Source organism: Dama dama, chromosome 8 (assembly GCF_033118175.1).
Source record: "Dama dama isolate Ldn47 chromosome 8, ASM3311817v1, whole genome shotgun sequence".
NCBI classification, from domain to species: Eukaryota; Metazoa; Chordata; class Mammalia; order Artiodactyla; family Cervidae; genus Dama; species Dama dama.
This window is the reverse complement of record NC_083688.1, coordinates 3,826,184-3,845,774: the sequence shown is the minus strand read 5'-3', so window position 1 is coordinate 3,845,774 and position 19,591 is coordinate 3,826,184. Positions and strand designations below refer to the sequence as shown.

Here is a 19,591-nt window from a genome sequence, read left to right as displayed (position 1 = left end):
GGAGCAGGCCTCCGTGTGGCTGTCATCCAGGGCCTTTTGTATCAGAAACCCCCTCACTATCATGAACTAGGATACATTTCCTAGGAAGAGTCTCTTTAGCTCATATCTGTTCAAAGCCCAGAATGTACTTTACATGCATTATCTCACATAACCTTCACGATAACTCTTTGAGGCAGGCACAATATTATTCTCATTTTATTTAAGAGAAAACTGAGGCACAGAGAGGTGGAGTGACTTGTTTGTGAGCATCCAGATTGTAAATTAGTGGAGCCAGGACTCAAATGTGTCACTCTGACTCCAAGCCTGTGAACATTAAAGGGTCTGAACCGATCTGACTAGGAAACACCAGGAGACCTTCATCAAGGTATTTTCTAAAAAAAATAATGACGCAGAGAGAAGGTGGAGATGACAAGTGGGAAAACGATGGCGTTGATGTTGATGACACAATGCAATGATCAATCTCAAGCAGTCGCTACGTGCTAAGCACTTTATCTCTTTTCGTCTCTATAATATACATCATAGCAGAGTGGTTAAGAAGACACACTTTGAAGTTAAACATATCTGGGTTTCAATCTCACTTTTACTAACTTGACCTTGGGTTAGCTATATCATTTTTCTGAATTTCAGCATGGCACACAGTAAAACACTCAGTAAATGGTTATTATTACCTACCGTATGAAATACATATTAATAAAAATACTGCTATTTTACAGATAAGGAAACTGAGGAATTGCACTGGATCATAAAACCTAAGAACAGGGCTGAGTCTCTCAAAGCACAGCGCCGAGATCTTTAGTCACGTTGGCTCTGCCTTGGCACAGAACTCGGGAATGAGGGGCTTTTCCCCACCCTCATAGAGTTTATTGATGGCATCCCAGGGATCTCGGCATAGCTTCACAGAAACAAACTGTTACACTCCAAAATCTAGAAGGAAACAGTTGCAAGTAGATCCTGGCAACTTTCAAGCCATATGGTCTTTCTGGCTCCACAGCCCTTCAGCCCCTCACCCACCCCGCTTTGTAAATATTAACATCAATGTTCTGTCCATCTCCTTTTATTACTGTGTCAATGCATTTTGTTTTTCTGCAAAAGAAGTCAATCTCTGTTTATTTTTTCATTAGCTGCTAATGTGTATTGCTGCTAGCAGGAGACTCTGCTGATCCATACAGATTGTCTCTGCTCACACCTATCACAATTTTTAAAGCCATGATTTTGGCAGCAATTGGTAGTTGAAGGAGACCAGTTGCAGGAAATTAAATTGGCTGAACTTTGCCCTTTGGCGTGAGTGTTTAGATTTCTATTCTCTCTTATATCCCAAAGCCTAGCTTTTCCTAAAACTTCAACCTGATGGGCCACCTAATGACTTAAGCAACCCCTCAAAGGCCTCATTGTCAATGGGGAAAGGGACCTGTGGCTTGAGTAATTTCTGTGACTTTTTCTAAAAGGGGCACATTTAGCAGAATGGGTTGTGCCAACACAAAGCCATTTGTGAAAGGATGACCTTGAGCTCCCTGAGCTGAACTGGAAAAGAAAGCATGAGCGACTCCAAGGGGAAAGGGACTGAGACACGAATCAGAACTAGAGAAAGCTGTTGTCAGGGAATTCTGACAATAGGTCTTTAATTCAGGGACTGGATTTCCACTCATCAACAAACTCCATTGAACTGGTAGTAACTGCCTGGGACACCAAGCTGAGAAGGATATACAGATTGAGACCAGGCTCAGCACTGAAAAAAATGGCATGGTCAATTATATTTTTATTTTAAAATGAAACAGAGATGAATATTTTTTTAATGATAAAAGGTACAATTCACAAAGAAGATGGACATCATAAACCATTAGATATAATGGTCAATTATTGATGTCTGTCTGGGCTTGGGAGAGGGGAATGGAATGATGTGTGACATATGCTTGCCCTCCCTGAATGAATCCTCCCTTCTCATCTTACAGAAAGAATAAATGACGCCCAGAGTTGAGAATCAACTTGTCCAAAGTAACATAGTAAGTCTGTGGCAGAGCTGACCCTGCAACCCAGGCATTGCTTTTCCCACAGAGCTATGCAGCAAGAATAACAATCAGAGAAGAGAGCTTTTCTTAGTGGAAGAGTCTGTATAATTCCCTGCCAGCAATGTAAGGAAAATGAGCACTGAATCAAGATACAGAAAGCTCAGGTTCACGCACCAGCTCTGTGATGTTGGGAAGAACACTTAGCCTTCTGTGACCTCAGTCTCTTTACTTGGAAAATGGCGGGGAAAGGGGATTAAATGCTCTCTAAGAGATGTTTTAGGGATATGATCCCATGATACTCTAGAGTAACTGAAGAGATGTCTTACAAATTGGTACAGCTGTGGAATGGAATACACAGGGCCACACAGGCCTGCAGTGTGTTTCAGCACTCTAGCCCTGTGGACAGCTCCCCATCTTGCTGCTTGCCTTTGATGGTGGGCAGGGCCGGGGAAAAGGTGCCAACCAGTCCTGCACCAGAGTGTCAAGAGGCCTCAGACAGGAACTTGGATCTGATATATGACTGCTCTGTCATACTTCAAGAGCAAACCCAGTCATAGCAAGGCTGAGGACACAGTTGACATCATGGGTCCCACTTAACCCCACCCCTCCCTGCTGATCCTATTGCCCTGGAAACAAGAGCTTGCTCCAAGGACAACTGGGAGAGGGATAAAATTTCAGGCAACAGCAGAGCCCTCTCCTTGGCCCCTCACCCCTTGCTCTCTTGAACTGTAATCCTTTACCCAGTTCAATAAACAGCAACCAAGGGCTCTTCATGCACGAACACAGAGCTAGACCCCAAGGGGAGAGAGAGATGAGGAAGATCTGCTCTTTCCCCTCAATAAGGGAATAATTCCAGAGAAGGAGGCAGACAGCTGCACAACTGAAAATACAAGGAAGAGTTGGATAGTGCTGTAATTGAGGTGAATGATCTCCTGAAGGAGATGGACTGCTTCTGGATGTGTAGAGGGAGGGTTCTATTCTTTCACCTGCACTCCTTCAGAACTCTCCAAAGCATCAAGACCACGCTCCCAGGAGCGCTCGGTTACCAGGGCTGCAAGCCTCACGTGACTCTGAGCTTCTTGGTTTTTTGTTTTGTTTGGCCACGCCACATGGTGTGTAGGATCTTTGTTCTCCAACCGGGGGTTGAAACCCCTACCCTCAGCAGTGAAAGCGCCGAGCCCCAACCACTGGACCACCAGGGAATTCCCCTCTGTGAGCTCCTTGAGGGCAGAACTATATTTACAGCCTGCCCTCTTTCCAGACAGTAAAGAATCTGCCTGCAATGCAGGAGACCTGGGTTCGATCCCTGGGTCAGGAAGATTCCCTGGAGAAGGGAATGGCTACCCACTCTGGTATTCTTGCCTGAACAACTCCATGGACAGAGGAGCCTGATGGGCTACAGTTCATGAGGTCGCAAAGAGCTGGACATGACTGAGCAATTAACACTTTCACTCTTTCTGGATGTCCAAGCATCGAGCTTTGCACATATTAGGCATTTGAAAAAAAGAAAAGATGAACCAAATCATTTCACTGGATTCGACACATTCCTTGATGGCAGGGGCCATATCTAATGAGTCTCTGATGTCACGTGGTAGAAACAGACAGCCAGATAGGGGTTTAATTTTAGACCATAACCTTGGGTACATTACTGAAACTCTCAGGATGGGTTTTCCCATTTGGAAAATAGTGACAACTGGACCAACCTCACAGGATGACTATCTGGATTAAACACCAAACTGTGCATTAAGTGGCTGCACAGAGTCTGACTCATAGCAGGTCCTCAGCAAATGCTAATTTCCTTCCTCTTTTCTCTGTTTCCCTCTCCACTGAGTCCTTAGTGAGGCATTTTAGCCAGCGCAGGCATACAACAGAGCTGTGGAGAATTCCAAGGGAAGCTACTGATGACTTCATCCCCTGAAAATGGACAACAGTTAACATCTGCTCATATCACCGAGCAGAGAGATCTCTGTCTAAACTGATACCAAAAAAAAAAAAAATTGCTCATCATGTGTCTTAGCCAGAGATGGTCACTTAAGGAAGTGGCTCAGATCTCTGTCTAAACTGATACAAAAAAAATTGCTCATCATGTCTCTTAGCCAGAGATGGTCACTTAAGGAAGTGGCTTAGATCTCTGTCTAAACTGATACAAAAAAAATTGCTCATCATGTCTCTTAGCCAGAGATGGTCACTTAAGGAAGTGGCTCAGATCTCTGTCTAAACTGATACAAAAAAAATTGCTCATCATGTCTCTTAGCCAGAGATGGTCACTTAAGGAAGTGGCTTAGATCTCTGTCTAAACTGATACAAAAAAAATTGCTCATCATGTCTCTTAGCCAGAGATAGTCACCTAAGGAAGTGGCTTGGGTGTGGAAGGAGAAAGTGCTGAGAAGCTGGTTACCCTGGAACCCTAGATCCTGGGGGTAAATGTACCTTGACGCGTTGGATGTTGGTCCCATTCATACTGCCACTCCTGTCGATGAGGAAGATAAACTCCCCACGGGTCTTCCTCAGGCTCGGCTGGACTGATTGGAGGTCGGGGCAGAAGTTGAGCATGATGACGGAATGGTGGGGGATGTCCTTGTGGAGGCGTTTCCGGATGATTTCTGTCTGGAGGGGAAAGGAAAACTCTCACTTGAGCATTCAAGGGGCCCAGAGCTACTCCTGGGGGCTCACCCTGGTGGCCTCCAACACTCTCCAAGTTCGATCAGACCCCCACCCGTCCTCTGCGTGTGAGACTTCCAGGCCCCTGGCTCCTCTGTTAGATGTTCGCAGGCTGCAACAGCGACAGGGGCTTTGGAGGCAGAAGACCTGGGTTTGAATCTCAGCTATCACTGTCCAGCCGTGTGATGTCGGGTCAGTCCCTCCTCAGGGTCTGTTGCTTCTTCGGAAAATGGGACAAATAAGGCCCATTCCTCAGGGTGGTTCTGAGGATGAACTGGGCTGGCCTGCAGATGGGAAGGCCCTGACATGCGTGCAGGCCCTCAGCTGAGTAGTGGTTTCTTTCCCGTCCACACGCAGGGATGAGCCACTCTCGGGCTCACGTTGGCTGTGAACTTGGCTTCTCTGGTTTACCGATTCTCTCCCACTGATAAACTTCCTACTCACGTGTCAAGTTTTACCTCTTTGGAAATCCTGCCTCCATCTTACATGGACTTAATTACCTAGCTTCCTTGTCCATGGAACGAGGACAAGAGTACATACCTCACCGGGCTGTATGGACTAAATGCAGCTCATGTAGGGCGCCGCCCAGCAGAGTAGCTGTTGCCAAACAGCAACCATCGCCACTCTTGCTACTTGCCGTGGGGATCCAGGCATTTCTCACACTGCGAGTTTTTTTGCTCATCTCTCTGTCTCCCCTCTAGTTTGGGGGCTACTTGAAGGCAGACCCTGCTTGAGTCTCTTGCATCTCCAGGGCTCCACATGGAGCTCGGAATAAAGATGGGCTCAGGAAACATTAAAAGAAGGACATCACCACAATTCTGTATCTTTTCATGGATTCTCTCAGCTGGCCTTCTCCTGCTGCTACTGAACTGTCTTTGACTCTTGCAGTCATCTCTGCACCAAATCTCTTTTTCTCCATCCTCTCTGCCACCCTGTCTCACTATCCTATCTTTCTCTGTCTCTGTCTCTGACTGTCGCCGTGTGTACATGTCTCTCTGTCTATTTCTCAGTCTGTCTGGGTCCCTTCCTCAGTTCAACAGGTGACATCACCATCCACCCAGGTGTTTAAAGCAAAGACCCAGCAGTCATCCTTGACTCCTCCCTCTTCCGCATCCTATCGATACCTACTCCCTCAGGAGAGGACCGCCAGCTCTGTAGCTCAAATACCTTCTGAACGTGTCCTCTTCTCTGTCCCCACTGTAAACACCCAAGTTGGGTTTTCCTGGTGGTACAGATGGTAAAGAATCCACCTGCAATCCAGGAGACTTGGGTCCGATTCCTGGGTCGGGAAGATCCCCTGGAGAAGGGAATGGTAACCCACTCCAGTACTCTTGCCTGGGAAATCCCATGGACAGAGGAGCCTGGCAGACTACAGTCCATGAGGCTGCATAGAGTCAGACACGACTAAGTGACTAATACTTTCACTTCACTTTCTTTTTTCAGGACCTTTGCCTGGACCTGTGCAATAGCCCCTTCCTGGCCTCTTTCCTCTCCTTTTCTCTCCCTGTGGGCTATTGTATACAGAGCAGGCGGTGTGATCATTCTTGTTATTCTCTTGCTTAAGCGACAGTGTCCTCTCATACCCATGCCAGGGCTCATGAAGCCCCTTATGGGTTGACCCCTGCCTACCTGTCCACCTCGTGTTTGCCCCACACTTCAGGCCACAGGCGGCACATTTCTGTCTTCCAAGCACATCACCATTATTCTGCCTCCAGTTCTTTGCACATTCTTCCAGGGTTTCATAATCCACCAGGTCTCATCCTGAGACAAGCTTCCTCTAAACACTTGGCAAAACAGCTCCCAGGACTCAACACTCATTATCCTATCATCCTGTTTTAGGTCTTTCACAGTCCCTAGCCCTTGCTCGACTGATCTTGCTCATATGCTTGCTTCTTGTCTGTTTCCCTGTGCTAGAATGTAAGCACCAGGGGGAAAGGATGTGACATTTTCAGTCTCCCCCGTGCCTAGAACAGAGCCTGATGCCTGCTGGACACTTACTGTTTGTTGAATGAATAAATGAGAAGATGAATCTCTGTGGGCTTTTCTGTCTGCTACTGACCTGTGCACATCATTTTTTTTTTCCAGCCTGTCTCTCTCTCTTTTGTCTCTGCCCTTCTCTGCATTTCCATCTGTGTCTCCCTCTGTGTCATTTGCCCCCACTTTGTTAAATCACAGTTTTTGACAGCTCAGCCCACCCAGCTCTTCCTGATTGATGCCTCTGGGTGCTCCCCTCCCTCCCTGGTGAGGGATCAGGTCCTCCCTCCCACAGGGAGGTCCTTCGCCAAAAGCTACTGCCCGCGACAGGGCTCTCTAGATGACAGAGCCTGAGGCAGCAATGGCCACGTCAGTGACAGGAGCCTGATTTTTGCCTCTTGGGGGGTCGGGGTGGGAGCCTCGGGCTCAGGATTCTCTGCTGTCTCCTTGAGCTGCCATTATCCAATTACAATAAACTCATCACTTCTTTTGATGGCTGTCATCCCTGAAGCTCATGAGAATACAGGGTATTTGCATAACCAACCCAAGGTGGCAAATTAATTCTCATTTGCTCCGGTGGTCCCAGAGCTAATTGATTTGAGGCTTGGCAGGCAGGCAGGCAGGCAGGCAGGCAGGCTCACCGCCGACTCCCCCTGCCTGCGCGCTGCGGTTCTCGGAGCCCAGTGGCACCCCGACATTGCCACCCCTGCTCTTGAGAACCCAGCTCCAGCCTCTTCTCCCAACTGACTCACCTGGGGGCTCCTCTGGGAGAGCAGATGTTTCCAGCAGGGTCTCCAAGGTAGGGGTGGGCCCTGAGCCGTCTATACCTTCCCTTCACCGTCTCCCCCACCTCCCCCCAAGCAGGGGCCTTCGGGTGGGAGCTCTACCAAAGGGAAGGATATCAGCTGTAGGTTTTCTCTGCATTCCTGTCTGTTCCTCTCCACCGTCCTCTGCCCATCAGACCAGCAGGGGCCAGAGGGGCCCTTAAATTCAGTGCAACCGCCCCACAGGAGCGGGGCAAAGTCCTTAGCTCAGTGTCACGAAAGCCAACTCCCTTTTCCCAGCTCACCCGTTATTGTGGGTGCTAAGCCGCAGTTTTCCCATCTAAAAAGGGAGATGACAAAAAGCAGTGTGCCCTGATTCTTGAGCCTACCTTGGCACTCAGGACCCAGGGCGCTGTGCAGCGACCTCAGCAGGAGGGAGACTGCGGGGGTGGCTTGTGGCTGAGGCTCAGCATGCTCTTACCCCCTTCCCCACCCCCAGCCCCTGCTGAGGACCCCCTTATCCATTAACTTCATGGGGTAGAGGTGAGCAGAGGGAGAGGGTTTCCCTGGCTTCCCCAGCTCTGCCTTTATTCTTTACCTAATAGCAAGCAATGATCCCAGAGGAAGGCAAATCAAGAGACCCAGGAGTAGAGATGGAGCCGGGAGGGCACCTAGCCGGAGGGCCCTTGGTGCCTTTTAGGGACAGACTATCCTGAAGAAGACCAAGGTCATTTTTGCCAAGAGCCTAGAACTTTCCTAGCTTAGGAATCTTGATGGGCTTCCCTGATAGCTCAGTTGGTAAAGAATCCACCTGCAGTGCAGGAGACCCCGGTTCAATTCCTGGGTTGGGAAGATCCGCTGGAGAAAGGATAGGCTACCCACTCCAGTATTCTTGGGCCTTCCTGGTGGCTCAGCTGGTAAAGAATCCACCTGCCATGCGGAAAACCTGAATTTGATCCCTGGGTTGGGAAGATCCGCTGGAGAGGGAAAGGCTACCCACTCCAGTATTTTGGCCCAGAGAATCCCATGGTCTGTATAGTCCAAGGGGTTGCACAGGGTTGGACATGACTGAGCGACTTTCACTTTCATACTTTCAGGCACCTGGATGGCACTAGGAGCAGGTGACCTCTCAGGAGGCGGGATCATCAGCTTGCTGTGTGACCTCAGGCGAGTCCCCCCACCCCACCCCTGGGCTCAGGCTTCTCACGGGTCCAGCGAGGACCAGTGCCCAGAGCCACCCCAGTTCTGCCACCGCTGACATTGCTCAGTCACCCTCACCTTTCGCTCTGCACTGCTGTCCTTCTTCATCCCTTTGATGAAATCTGCTCTTCCCTTCAGGTGCTGGTCGAACTCCCCCAGGGTCATGTCCCCTTTCTCCATCAGGACATGTGGCATGTGGGGCTCTGCAGAGACGAGACAGCACTGTCGGAGCCTGAGGGCAATGCAGGGGACCTTGGTGGAGGGGTGGATCTTCACTGTGGGGAGGACTTCCAGTTGGAAGAGGGGGATGGGCTCCCTGGCCATTTGAGGCATGTGGGGCCATGAAAAGACTCCTGATCTGGGAGGCAGGAGAGTGCGTGACTAGACTTTACCCATCTATAAAATGGGAGTGATCCTGGGCTCTGATCTTTTTGCATCTTGACATTCTATGAATTCTTAAAGAGAAAAAAGAGTTGCTCCCTGGGGTTCAGAACTGTTGGAGTCTCACTAAGCTTAGGTGTTCAGCTGGCCTGAGAGCAAAGTGCACCAAAGGGTGGGTGAGACAGTGGGGCCTCAGGAGCTGAAATGGGGCAGGAGACACTCAACTCTGCCAACTAGAGCCACGTTTACACGGAAGCAAGTTGTTGGCCTCCTCTCCTCTGCCACGTAGCCTACCCTGTCCCTGGCCATGAGGCAGCGGGGGTGGCAGCTGTCTGTGTGCCCTGGGACCAGCGCCTCCTCCCTCCCACCAGCAGCCCTGGGGGCCCCGCTGGGGGCACAGTACCGCTGGGGTGGATGAGGATCTCCACGGGCCGGTCGAAGGTGTGCCTGTTGGCCAGGGTGACGATGATGCTCTCGGCCGAGCTTGCGGACGGGGCGGCGTCAGCTCGGATCTCGTGGGTGGGACTCTCTACCCCTGAGTGACGCAGAAAGGTGGGATAGGTTCAGGGGTCCCCAGAGAGAGAGGCGCTTGGTGGGGGACCTGGAGACCCAGGCCGGACATGACTGCCACTCCAGCCCCATCAGGGGCTCCTGACCTGCTGGTGTGCAAAACTGTGGACAGCCCTTCTCAGTTTCCCTGTCTGCAAAATGGGAGTTTATCGAGACACGGTCGGATAGCCCCTCCTGCCCTGACCCCGGGACCCAGTGGGGGTTAAAGGGGTGGCTTCCTCTTAGGGGACAGAGACAAAAGGAGCTCCCAGCTCCATCAGACGGCCCTCCATCAACACCTCACGTGTTGGGATGTGCACTCCATCAACGTCTCTCGTGTTGGGATGTCGGCTTGCTCTAGGAGAACACTCATGGACGAAACCACATTCTTTTAAAGCCTTGACCGGGAGGGAGATGGGGACCTTCAGAACATCGGTGCCCGACTCTGGCTCCTGTTAGAGTCACTGGGAGCTTTGCAATGGTTCCAGTGCCCAAGGCTCTCATCCCACACCGGTGTCATCATCAGAAGCTCTGGGGTGGGATCTAGGTGGCTGGATTTGGGAAGTTACCCCACTGAGGAGGAGGACCCCTCACCCCCACCCCAGGGGAGGGCCGGAGAAACATCTCTGTGGCTGTGGCCTCCCGGAGAGGACCTTGGACCTCCAACCTCAGACTTTGGACTGCTAGGCCCTTGTGGACATTTCCCCAGGGAAGCCATTGGTGAGGGGCATTGGTGGGCACAGTCTTAAAATCTGTCGTTGGGAAAGAGTCCTGTTGGACTGTAGGTTGGCCACAGGCTGTTGTCCGCCTGGGCCGGCCAACTTTCTCTCCCTCCCTTCCTCTCCCCACCCCGGGACCTTGAATCTTCTTTCCAGCCCCGTCAGGGTCTAGGCAGCGCCTCTCACCTGCGAGCAGGCAGGGCCCACGAATCTCCAGCTGGAAGTTGAACTCGTATTCCATGGGGTTGGACACGTCGGTGTCCAGGAGCGTCGAGAGGCACAGTCTGTTCCAGGAGTCCAGGGCCCGGCTGCCAAAGCAGTGCTTGTCTCTGCTGGGAAGGGGGCCGGGAGGAGGGGAGGGGGTAGGAGACTCAGCGAGATGGGAGCACTGGCTTCAGTTCCCACACATGCACTTGGCAGAGCATACATCCTCACCCGGGTCTCTCGGACTCGGCCGGGGGACGGTTTGCATAACGTCGCCTCACATCAGGACTCCCTGCTCTGTCTCTGGGAGCTGGGGACCCTTGCCTGAGACACTGCTCCTCTGAGTCCTGGTTTTCTCGTTGAATAGGGAGCACAATGGCACAGCTTTCTCCCGTGAGTGCTCAGCAAAGTGTCATCTGCTGCCTGCTCGCTGTCGCTGGCCCTCTGTCTGTCCCTCACCCGTCCCTCATCCCGCTCTATTTCCCTCCCCTCCACGGCCTTGCCCCCTGAGGTTTTTGCTTTGTGTTCTAAAAATGCACGTAGCGTTGTAAGAGACATCCTGACATTTGGTTGAAAAGATGGCATTGTGTTAGGAATCTCATTCAGCTGCTTCCCTTTTATTTTCACCCAACGCTGCGTTTTAAGGGTCTGAAAACCTTCTTTGCTGCTGCTGTGGTTCAGCTTGTTCCCCTGGTGGCTCGTCGGTAAAGAATTTGACTGCCGATGCAGGAGACTCGGTTTGATCCCTGGGTGGGGAAGATCCCCTAGAGGAGGAAATGGCAACCTGCTCTAGTATTCTTGCCCGGGAAATCCCACAGACACAGGAGTCTGGCAGGCTACAGTCCACGGGGTTGCAAAAAGTCAGACATGACTTAGCGACTAAACAACAATAACAACAATGGTACGGCCTGAGGGCCTCTGTTATATTGTCCTGGTTTCTTCCTGCCTCCACACCCCTGCATCCGCAGGCCACCCCCATGAAGATCCTCATCTGTGTTCCCTTTTTGGGCCTTTGGAAGGATTTCTCTGGGATCCCTGGGTCAAAGGGCACACATCAAGTGTCGCCAGATTGCTTGGCAACGTGGCTGGCCAGTGTTCACTGGGCCCCAGCACTGAATGAGAGTTTCTTTCCCTCCTCATCCTCACTAACGTTTGGTATGGTCTATCTCTCTTATTTTTTCTCGTGTCCCTCTGTCTAAGCCACTTTTTCATCGGAATTTGATGCAGGCAGGTGTTTGCATCCCCTGCAGTCCCAAGGGTGTCTCTGTTAGCTCTTTCCTGCTGGAATGGGCAGGAATCAAAAATTTATCAGGGCCACCTCAGGGGAACTGGGCACTCCTCCCAAGCCTCTTGTTCCTTGACTCACTGAGGTCTGAATGTCCCCAGCTCTGCTAGGTCTTGCCTCTCAGATGTACCAGGCCTGCATTTACAAATGCACCACGGCAGCATTTACAAAGATGACACGTGAGCTGGTACTCACTGGCCTGAGCCTGGCTGGTGCCACCAGCTTCTCTGCTGTGCCAACAAGTGTCCTCGCTCTAGGTTTCGAGGCCCCCCGTGGTCTGACCCCAGCCTTCCTCCCCCGTTTGCTCTGTTCCTACGAGCCTCCCTTCTGCTCTTCAAACACACCGAGCCTGCCACTGCCTCAGGGCCTTTGCACTTCCTGCCCACCCCACTCCCTGCTCAGAATGTTCTTCCTCCACATGATTTCCATGGCTTGCTCCCTTCATTCAGATCAGGCCTCAGATGTTGCCTCGGTTCAGTTCAGTCTCTCAGTCGTGTCTGACTCTTCGTGACCCCATGGACTGCAGCACGCCAGGCTTCCCTGTCCACCACCAACTCCCGGAGCTTGCTCCAACGCATGTCCGTCAAGTCAGTGATGCCGTCCAACCATCTCATCCTCTGTCTTCCCCTTCTCCTCCAGCCTTTAATCTTTCCCAGCATCAGGGTCTTTTCAAATGAGTTAGCTCTTCGCATGAGGTGGCCAAAATGTTGGAGTTTCAGCTTTAGCATCAGTCCTTCCAATGAACACCCAGGACTGATCTCCTTCAGGATGGACTGGTTGGCTCTCCTTGCAGTCCAAGGGACTCTCAAGAGTCTTCTCCAACACCACAGTTCAAAAGCATCAATTCCTCAGTGCTCAGCCTTCTTTATGGTCCAGCTCTCAGATGGTGCCGAACCCCTGTCTCTTCTAACCAGCACCCACCCCATCCTGTCCCTCTCCAGCCTCAATGATGTTTATCTCCATAGAACTCATCACCTAACATATGACATATTTGTGGGCTTATTTCTTTATGGTCTGCCTCCTCCATTAGAATACTAGCTCCATTAGGGCAGGGACCGAGCCTCTCTGGTTCACTGCTGTGTTCCCAGCACCCAGAATAGTGCCTGGCCCACGTGAGCTTGGTCCTGTCCCATGGTAAGTGTTTAATTGCTATTTGTGGAATGACTGAGGAGTGCCCTCCAGGCTGGCCCCTTATGGGAGGCTGCAGTAACCCCTCCCCGCCAGCCTGGCAAATCATCCCTTTAACCTGCGGTGTCTTGGGGTCTGTTGACCTTGTCCTCTGTGACCCAGTGGGCATGTGCCTTCAGCTGTCCCCAGAGCCCGACAGGGTATGTGTATGAAACTCCTGGATATATACAATGTTTACATCTTCCCAGATTTCAACTTGGCTCCAAGATTCAGGACGAGAATAGGGGAGGGGGAGTTAAGGAGTTTGTTGTTTAGTCACTAAATCATGTCTGACTCTTTGCAACCCCATGGACTGTAACCCACCAGGCTGCTCTGTCCATGGGATTTCCCAGGCAAGAATATTGGAGCGGGTTGCCATTTCCTCCTCCAGGGGATCTTCCTGACCCAGGGATTGAACTCATGTTTCCTGCATTGGCAGGCGGATTCTTTATCGCTGAGCCAACAGTGGAGACCAAATGATAAGATGCATCAAAAGACACCTCCCGTATTCAGCAGGCCTCTTAAACCTGGCATCCTCTCTCCCTGTGGAGGAAACGTTGGTCCCCCTGGGTCCACAGGTGGGGAGATAGGAGGATCCCTGATTTCAGCTGCAGGTGCCTCAGGCTCTGACCCCCTTTTCCCTCCTCCCCACCCCCAGGGAAAGTACAGAGAAACTCTCCTGGAATGACCTACCCGACCCTGCTGAAAACCCTTGTTAATGGGTCCTTGTTGCTCTGGGGAGAAAGCCAGAGTTGGCCAGGGCCACAGGGTGTCCTGTATCTCTGCAGCCTTATCTCAGGCCACTTCCTCTCTGGGGCCCCGTCCTTGCTGCCTTTGCCCTTGCCATTTCCACCTATAGGAACGTTTCTCTCTGTGCCTCATCCGTCTGCCTCTAGGCTCAGCCCTCAGCTGAAACATCACTCCTCAGAGAAGACTGACCTGGCCCCTGGACCCCAGGGGTTTGGTCCCTCTTTTATATTCTTAGCCAATGGACGTCTCTTCCACTGCACTTCCACATAATTAATTATGCATGCAAAGTTCACAAACAGTTTATATTAGTTGTGTTATCGGTTGGACAACGATCTCTTCCACCAAGTTCCGAAAAGGCAGGAACCGTGTGCATTTGTCCCTTCTGTGTTCCTAACACCCACCCCAGTGTCTAGCACATAGCGCGTGCTAAGTCGCGTCAGTCGTGTCTGACGCTTTGCGACCCCATGGCCTGTAGCCCGCCACTGTCCTCTGTCCGTGGGACTCTCCAAGCGAGAATACTGGAGTGGGTTGGGTTGCCATTTCCTTCTCCACTAGCACACAGTAGGTGCTCTGAAAATGCCTCTTGAGTGCATTAAAGTATAAAGCCTGGATATTCTGATCCCAGTTCCAATGCTTCTGATCGGTATCAACATCAGGCATTTCAGGGAGATTCTTATTTTTTTTCCCCCTTGGCTGCACTGCATGGCTTATGGAATCGTAGTTTCCCAACCAGGGATCGAACCCATGCCCCCTGCATTGGAAGCTCGGAGTATAAGCCCTGGACCACCAGGGACGTCCTGGGGAGAGTCTTAGGCGCTCTAAAAGTGAGCAGGGGAGGGGCAGCTACAGCGCTTAGCATCACCGCCCACCTCTATCTCCCCCACCCCGACCCCCCAACCCCACGGCCCTGGCCTGTCTGGCCGGGGCTCCTCACCCGTGGACCTGCCGGCTGGGGGCGCCGGTGCTGTCCGTGCAGAACTGGGGCACGGTCGGGGCACAGACAGCAGGCAGGAGGACCCGCACGGCCCCGCTGGGCAGCGTTGGGAGCTCCGAGGAGGTGCTGACGAACACGGTGACGTTCTCCATCGGGGCGATGGTCCCCAGGTTGACCACAAAGAGGATCCGCTCCAAATCCTCGTCCAGAGCCACCTTTCCTGGGATAATGGAACGTTTGCAGAATGGTTCCTACATGCCAGGCCTGGAGGCAGGGGTCGTGGGCATCTCTCTCAACCCCTCTAAGCTTGCTGTGTGTTAGGTTAGAGGAGCTTGTGCGCTGATGGGAAAACAAGCTCAGCGTGGGGGCACAACGAGTACAAGTTATTTAACAAATAACTAATTTATTGAACCAGGATCTGAACCTACGTGGGCCTGACGCCAGGCCTGTGTACTTTGCACTGTGCCCTGCCGGGAGTGGGAGGCTGGGACCCACTAGCCCCCAATGGAGGGTCACAGCTCCATCCTCAGACTCTATGTTCCCCCAGGATTTACACTGGAGCGTCTCACCTCCCCCAGAATCCGTGCTGTTTCTTTCCATCTGAAAGACCCATCCCTTGTTATTTCTTAGCCCGTCTTACCCACCCATCCAATCTCCCTTGTTCCACGTGGCACCTTCTTTTCCTCCTCTGACATTATCTGGACCGTTTTTGGCACAACCACTTTCAACTTCTTATCATAGTCACTTCCTGGCATGCCCTAGCTGTTCTCCCAGGCTGGGATAAGTCCTAAACTCCTGGGGGGCAACTTTGCATCTTACACAGCATGGGTGTTCAAAGGTTCTTGAACATCGATGATCAGGTGAACAAACTTCATTTCCATCACAGACCCAATGGTGAGAGTCTCTTATATCTGGACTCAATTCTTGGCTCTGCCACTAACATGCTCTGTGACCTTGGGCCGGTCACTCACCCTCTCTGAGCCTCAGTATCCTCCATAGCAGGAACCCATATAGCCATTGTGTGAGTGCTGACTCTGTACCAGCAACAGTGATGAGCGTTCTGCATGCTCTTTGTGGAGATTTCGATGGATTATTAGTTACATTCTACAAAGCAAGGCTTCACTTCTTATATAAGCTTGCAAGCCACAGGACCAGCAATCAAATCTTGGTATGACTCACTCCACACCCTCTAAGCTTAAAGGATATGCTTTTCTGGTTTTTACAGATGTCTTAAAAACCCTTTTGGTTGCCTCCTTTGACCCTTACCACTCTTTCCAAGTGAGAGGAGAAACAACCGCCTGTTTTACAGACAGTAAGGTGACGTTCAGAGAGGTTGATTACTGGGCCACGGTCACACAGGATTCCCGACTCTTAGCACAGTGCTCTCTCCACCTGATCCCACTGCTCCCCTTTCGGTCTGCCCGAGACTCCAGCCACGCCCAGGTCCTGCCACTGCCCCTCCAGCCCTCTTACCTGTGACAGTCGCAGCTCGAATGCCGGTAGCCTCAAAGTGGCCACCCTCTATTTTGGCTTTGTCCTTGATCTGTACCGTCACGACACGGTCCGCGATGACCGCCTCAAAGCCGATCACCGTGGTGTACTCATCCAGCGGGTACACGAAGAGTCCTGGCAGAGCAGGGCCCGGCGTCACGGGGCGACCCAGCACCTCTCGGCGTGCCCACCCCCCGGGACGGAACCAGAGCCCTTGGTCTCCGTTTGAGCGCGCCATAGCATTCACTGCCACTGAGAGCGCCCCCGAGGGGACTCGGGCTGGGCCCCCGGCTCGAGGGCTGGACAGGATGCGAAGGGTGGCAGGCTCTGCCTCGGTGGTGGGGCAGCTCAAGGGACAGTTTCTCCCCCGTCCCAGCCATCTCTTCCTCCGGCAAGCTCACCACGACCACCCAGTACTCTGCCCACCTGCCCCACCCCTCGCAGCCCCAAGGGGCAGAAAACAGAATGAAGAGACTGAACCTCTAACACGGGCAGCCTCATCCACCCTCTTTAGGGTGGAACTGGACTCACCGCGGGGCAGGTGCCAAGATATGCCCCCCCAGTGGCCCTGGCCTGGGGCTACTCTCTGCAGAGCCTTTGGGAGAAGGGGGCGCTCCTGCGGATGCCTCCATGGACTCTGGGCCTCTGAGAAATGTCCTGACCACTTCCTCCCCAGAGATTTGCCTCCACCTTCATCCCAGGTTTTAGAGTCCCCCATCCTTCTGGTGCCACTGGTGCGGCCGGGGTTTCTGATTTTTCAAGAGAGAGCGGCAATCTGGATTTTTATGTGACCTGTTGTGCGGGTCTAACAAGACACCTCTGCGTGGTGTCTTATCACCCGCGGTGCCCAGGAGCTGGTCTTTGGAGGAAGAGGATCAGGGTTCTAATCCGAGCCCTGCCCCCTTCCCCAGTCCGGTGACATTCAGCATCTCTAAACCTCAGAACCCTGTCTGAAAATGGGGATGATGGAGTCAAACTCAGGGTCGTTATGAAAATGGGAAAAGCAGCCACCATTACTGAGCCCCCTCCCCCATGGGGTACATCCTACGTTATGTCTCAGCACAGTGCTCCTCAGACTTTAAGAAAACGTGAGTCACCTGGCAGGGTGGGGGGTGGGTCTGGTTAAAATGCAGATTCTGATTTGGTAGTTCTGGGGCAGGGCCCAAGATTCTGCGTTCCTAACCAGCTCTGGGTGATGCCGATGGCTGAGGGAACACGCTCGGAGAATCGAGGTCCTATCTCGTTTAATCAGCCCACTAACCAGGGGGCAGCACAGTGCCAGGACCATGGCTAGCTTTCCATAAATCCCAGTTTCCCATCCCTCTGAGCCTCAGTCTCCTCATTTATAAAATGGGGGGACTGGTTTTTCTGCACATGGAAATCTAAAAGACTGTCTTAAAGCTGTTCAGTAATATAGTCTCCTTGGTTCCCTGTGAGTCTCACGTTAAGCCATCCTCTGTAGGTTTCCTGAAACAGAGGGACAGCATCTTTGTTCTGCCTGGAAGATTTCTGTGGGGAGGAAAGTTTCCCCTGTAGGTTTCTTTTGGGAACTCAAAGGATTGCAGACACTCAGGTCAGGTTGGAGGGTGGGTGCCCCAAGACGTGAAGTTTGGGAGTTAGGAGGCCCACACCACTGTGGATGAGAAGGGATGCAAAGCATATCTAGCCTTTATACATGAGTTTCCTGGCCAGGCTTCCTGTAACTCCCTTCCTTAGGTGCAAAGACAAGAGTGCAATTTACAAACAGCTCTCACAGGGGAACGCCGGTACACCCTCCTGACTGTTGCACACTGATGGCTCACGTTCGCAGACTGTTTTCCACTCCATGCTGCCCTTCCTCACGCATTACCTCATCTGCCTCTCCCTCAAACCCTGGCGTCCAGATGGACAGCGGCTTCCCCAAGGTCGCGGGGATGAGAGCCACGCTGAGCACTGGGAGCTCCTGGCTTCCAGTGAGTCCAGACGCCTCTCTTGTGAGACTCCCTGGGGGACATGGAGGACTGACTATCTGACAGGTGAGCGTGACTTGTGGACATCGAGAAGGCTGGGACAGCGGGCTGGGGCAGAGCCCAAACCTGGCTTCAAATCCTGACCTGACTTGCCACCGGCTTTAAGACCTGTTGGGCAGAAATGGTATTCCTACTTTGCAGGTGGGTAAACTGAAGCTCAGAAAGGTGGTGTGACTTGTCTGATGTCAGTTGGCAGATGCGTGTCAGGACGGGGGATTCAGCATGCCCGTGGTCCTGGGGAAGCCCCCGCAGGGCCCCTTACCCTGGAAGGGCTGGGCTTCCAGGTTGCCGTAGGTGAGGGAGGCAGTGAGCCCCAGGGCGTAACCACTGACGAAGGAGGTGACGTCGGACGCGGTGAGGGGCAGGGCCGCCCCTGTGATCTGGTTTAGCAGACCCGGCATCTCGCGGGTTCCTCGGCCTTCAGGACCTGCTAGAGATGGCAAGGCAAGAAGTGGGGAGAGGCCCGCCCTGCCGCCCGGCTCAATTCTCCCCCTTTAGCCTCCACAGGCAAGCAGAGTATCATTCTCTCCATTTCCCCCAGCCACTTCCCACAATGATGCCCGACCACCGCTCGGAAGAGAAGGCGTGATTATTTCCTTTGTTTTCACCTCACAGGAGAGGAACTGAGGCCTGCAGACACGCGATCTGGCTGGATTCACTGTGGGTCTCCCAGCTTCCACGCATCCCTCAGATGAGACCCGTGGGCTCTCAAACCTTTGTCCCTGCCACACTCTACCTGGAAGGATCGCCCCTTGAGCCAAAATAAGCCAGCCACCCCCCACTGCCCTTAGCTGTCAACCTAGGGCCCCCTTTGCAGGGAAGCCAGTCCACCCGTGCCAGGCTATGCAGAGCCTAGCCTCTCCCCTTCCAGGAGTCCGTCGCGATTCATCCTGTCTCCATGAGATTACGTTATTCACGTCTATCTTCCCCTTTAGGAGAAGGAAATGGCAGCCCACTCCAGTATCCTTGCCTGGAGAATCCCATGGACAGAGGAGCTTGGCGGGCTACAGTCCATGGGGCCGCAGAGAGTCGGACACGACTGACTGACTCAGCAGCGGCAGTCTCATCCCCCTTGCAGAGAATGCTCCTGGTCTATTCTTTGCTTTGCATGGCATCCAAAGTGCTGATTGAACACGTAAAAGCATGGCTGGGGACTCCCCTGGTGGTCCAGAGGTTAAGAACCTGCCTGCCAACACCGGGGACACAGGTTCGATCTCTGGGCCAGGAAGATCCCACATGCTGGGGAACAACAAAGCCCGTGGGCCACAACTACTGATGCCCATCTGCTCAAGAGCTCATGCTCCACCACTAGAGAACCCGCCACAGCGAAAAGCCTGCAGACTGCATCAAAGAAGAGCCCCGCCCTCGCTGCATCTGGAGAAAGCCCATGTGCTGCAAAGAAGACCCAGCGCAGCCAAAAAAATCCCACAAAAAGATGGCTGTCATCATTCCAACACCAGTGACTTCCCAGCGCATTTCAGGGCAGGGTGCCGATTC

General features: G+C 52.5%; 1 protein-coding gene across 1 annotated transcript in view; it reads right to left on the bottom strand.

The window, feature by feature from the left end:
* The window catches only part of VWA5B1 (von Willebrand factor A domain containing 5B1), a 46,503-nt gene extending 28,008 nt beyond the window's left edge, over positions 1-18,495 (bottom strand). Inside the window, exons 1-7 of the mRNA XM_061149134.1 lie at positions 18,357-18,495; positions 16,068-16,220; positions 14,595-14,814; positions 10,441-10,586; positions 9,390-9,521; positions 8,684-8,808; positions 4,437-4,613 (exon numbers count right to left, since the gene is read on the bottom strand). Of these exons, the coding sequence (XP_061005117.1) occupies positions 4,437-4,613; positions 8,684-8,808; positions 9,390-9,521; positions 10,441-10,586; positions 14,595-14,814; positions 16,068-16,220; positions 18,357-18,495 (1,092 nt within the window). The remainder of the gene's footprint in view (positions 1-4,436; positions 4,614-8,683; positions 8,809-9,389; positions 9,522-10,440; positions 10,587-14,594; positions 14,815-16,067; positions 16,221-18,356) is intronic.
* Between the last annotated feature and the right edge of the window lie 1,096 nt (positions 18,496-19,591).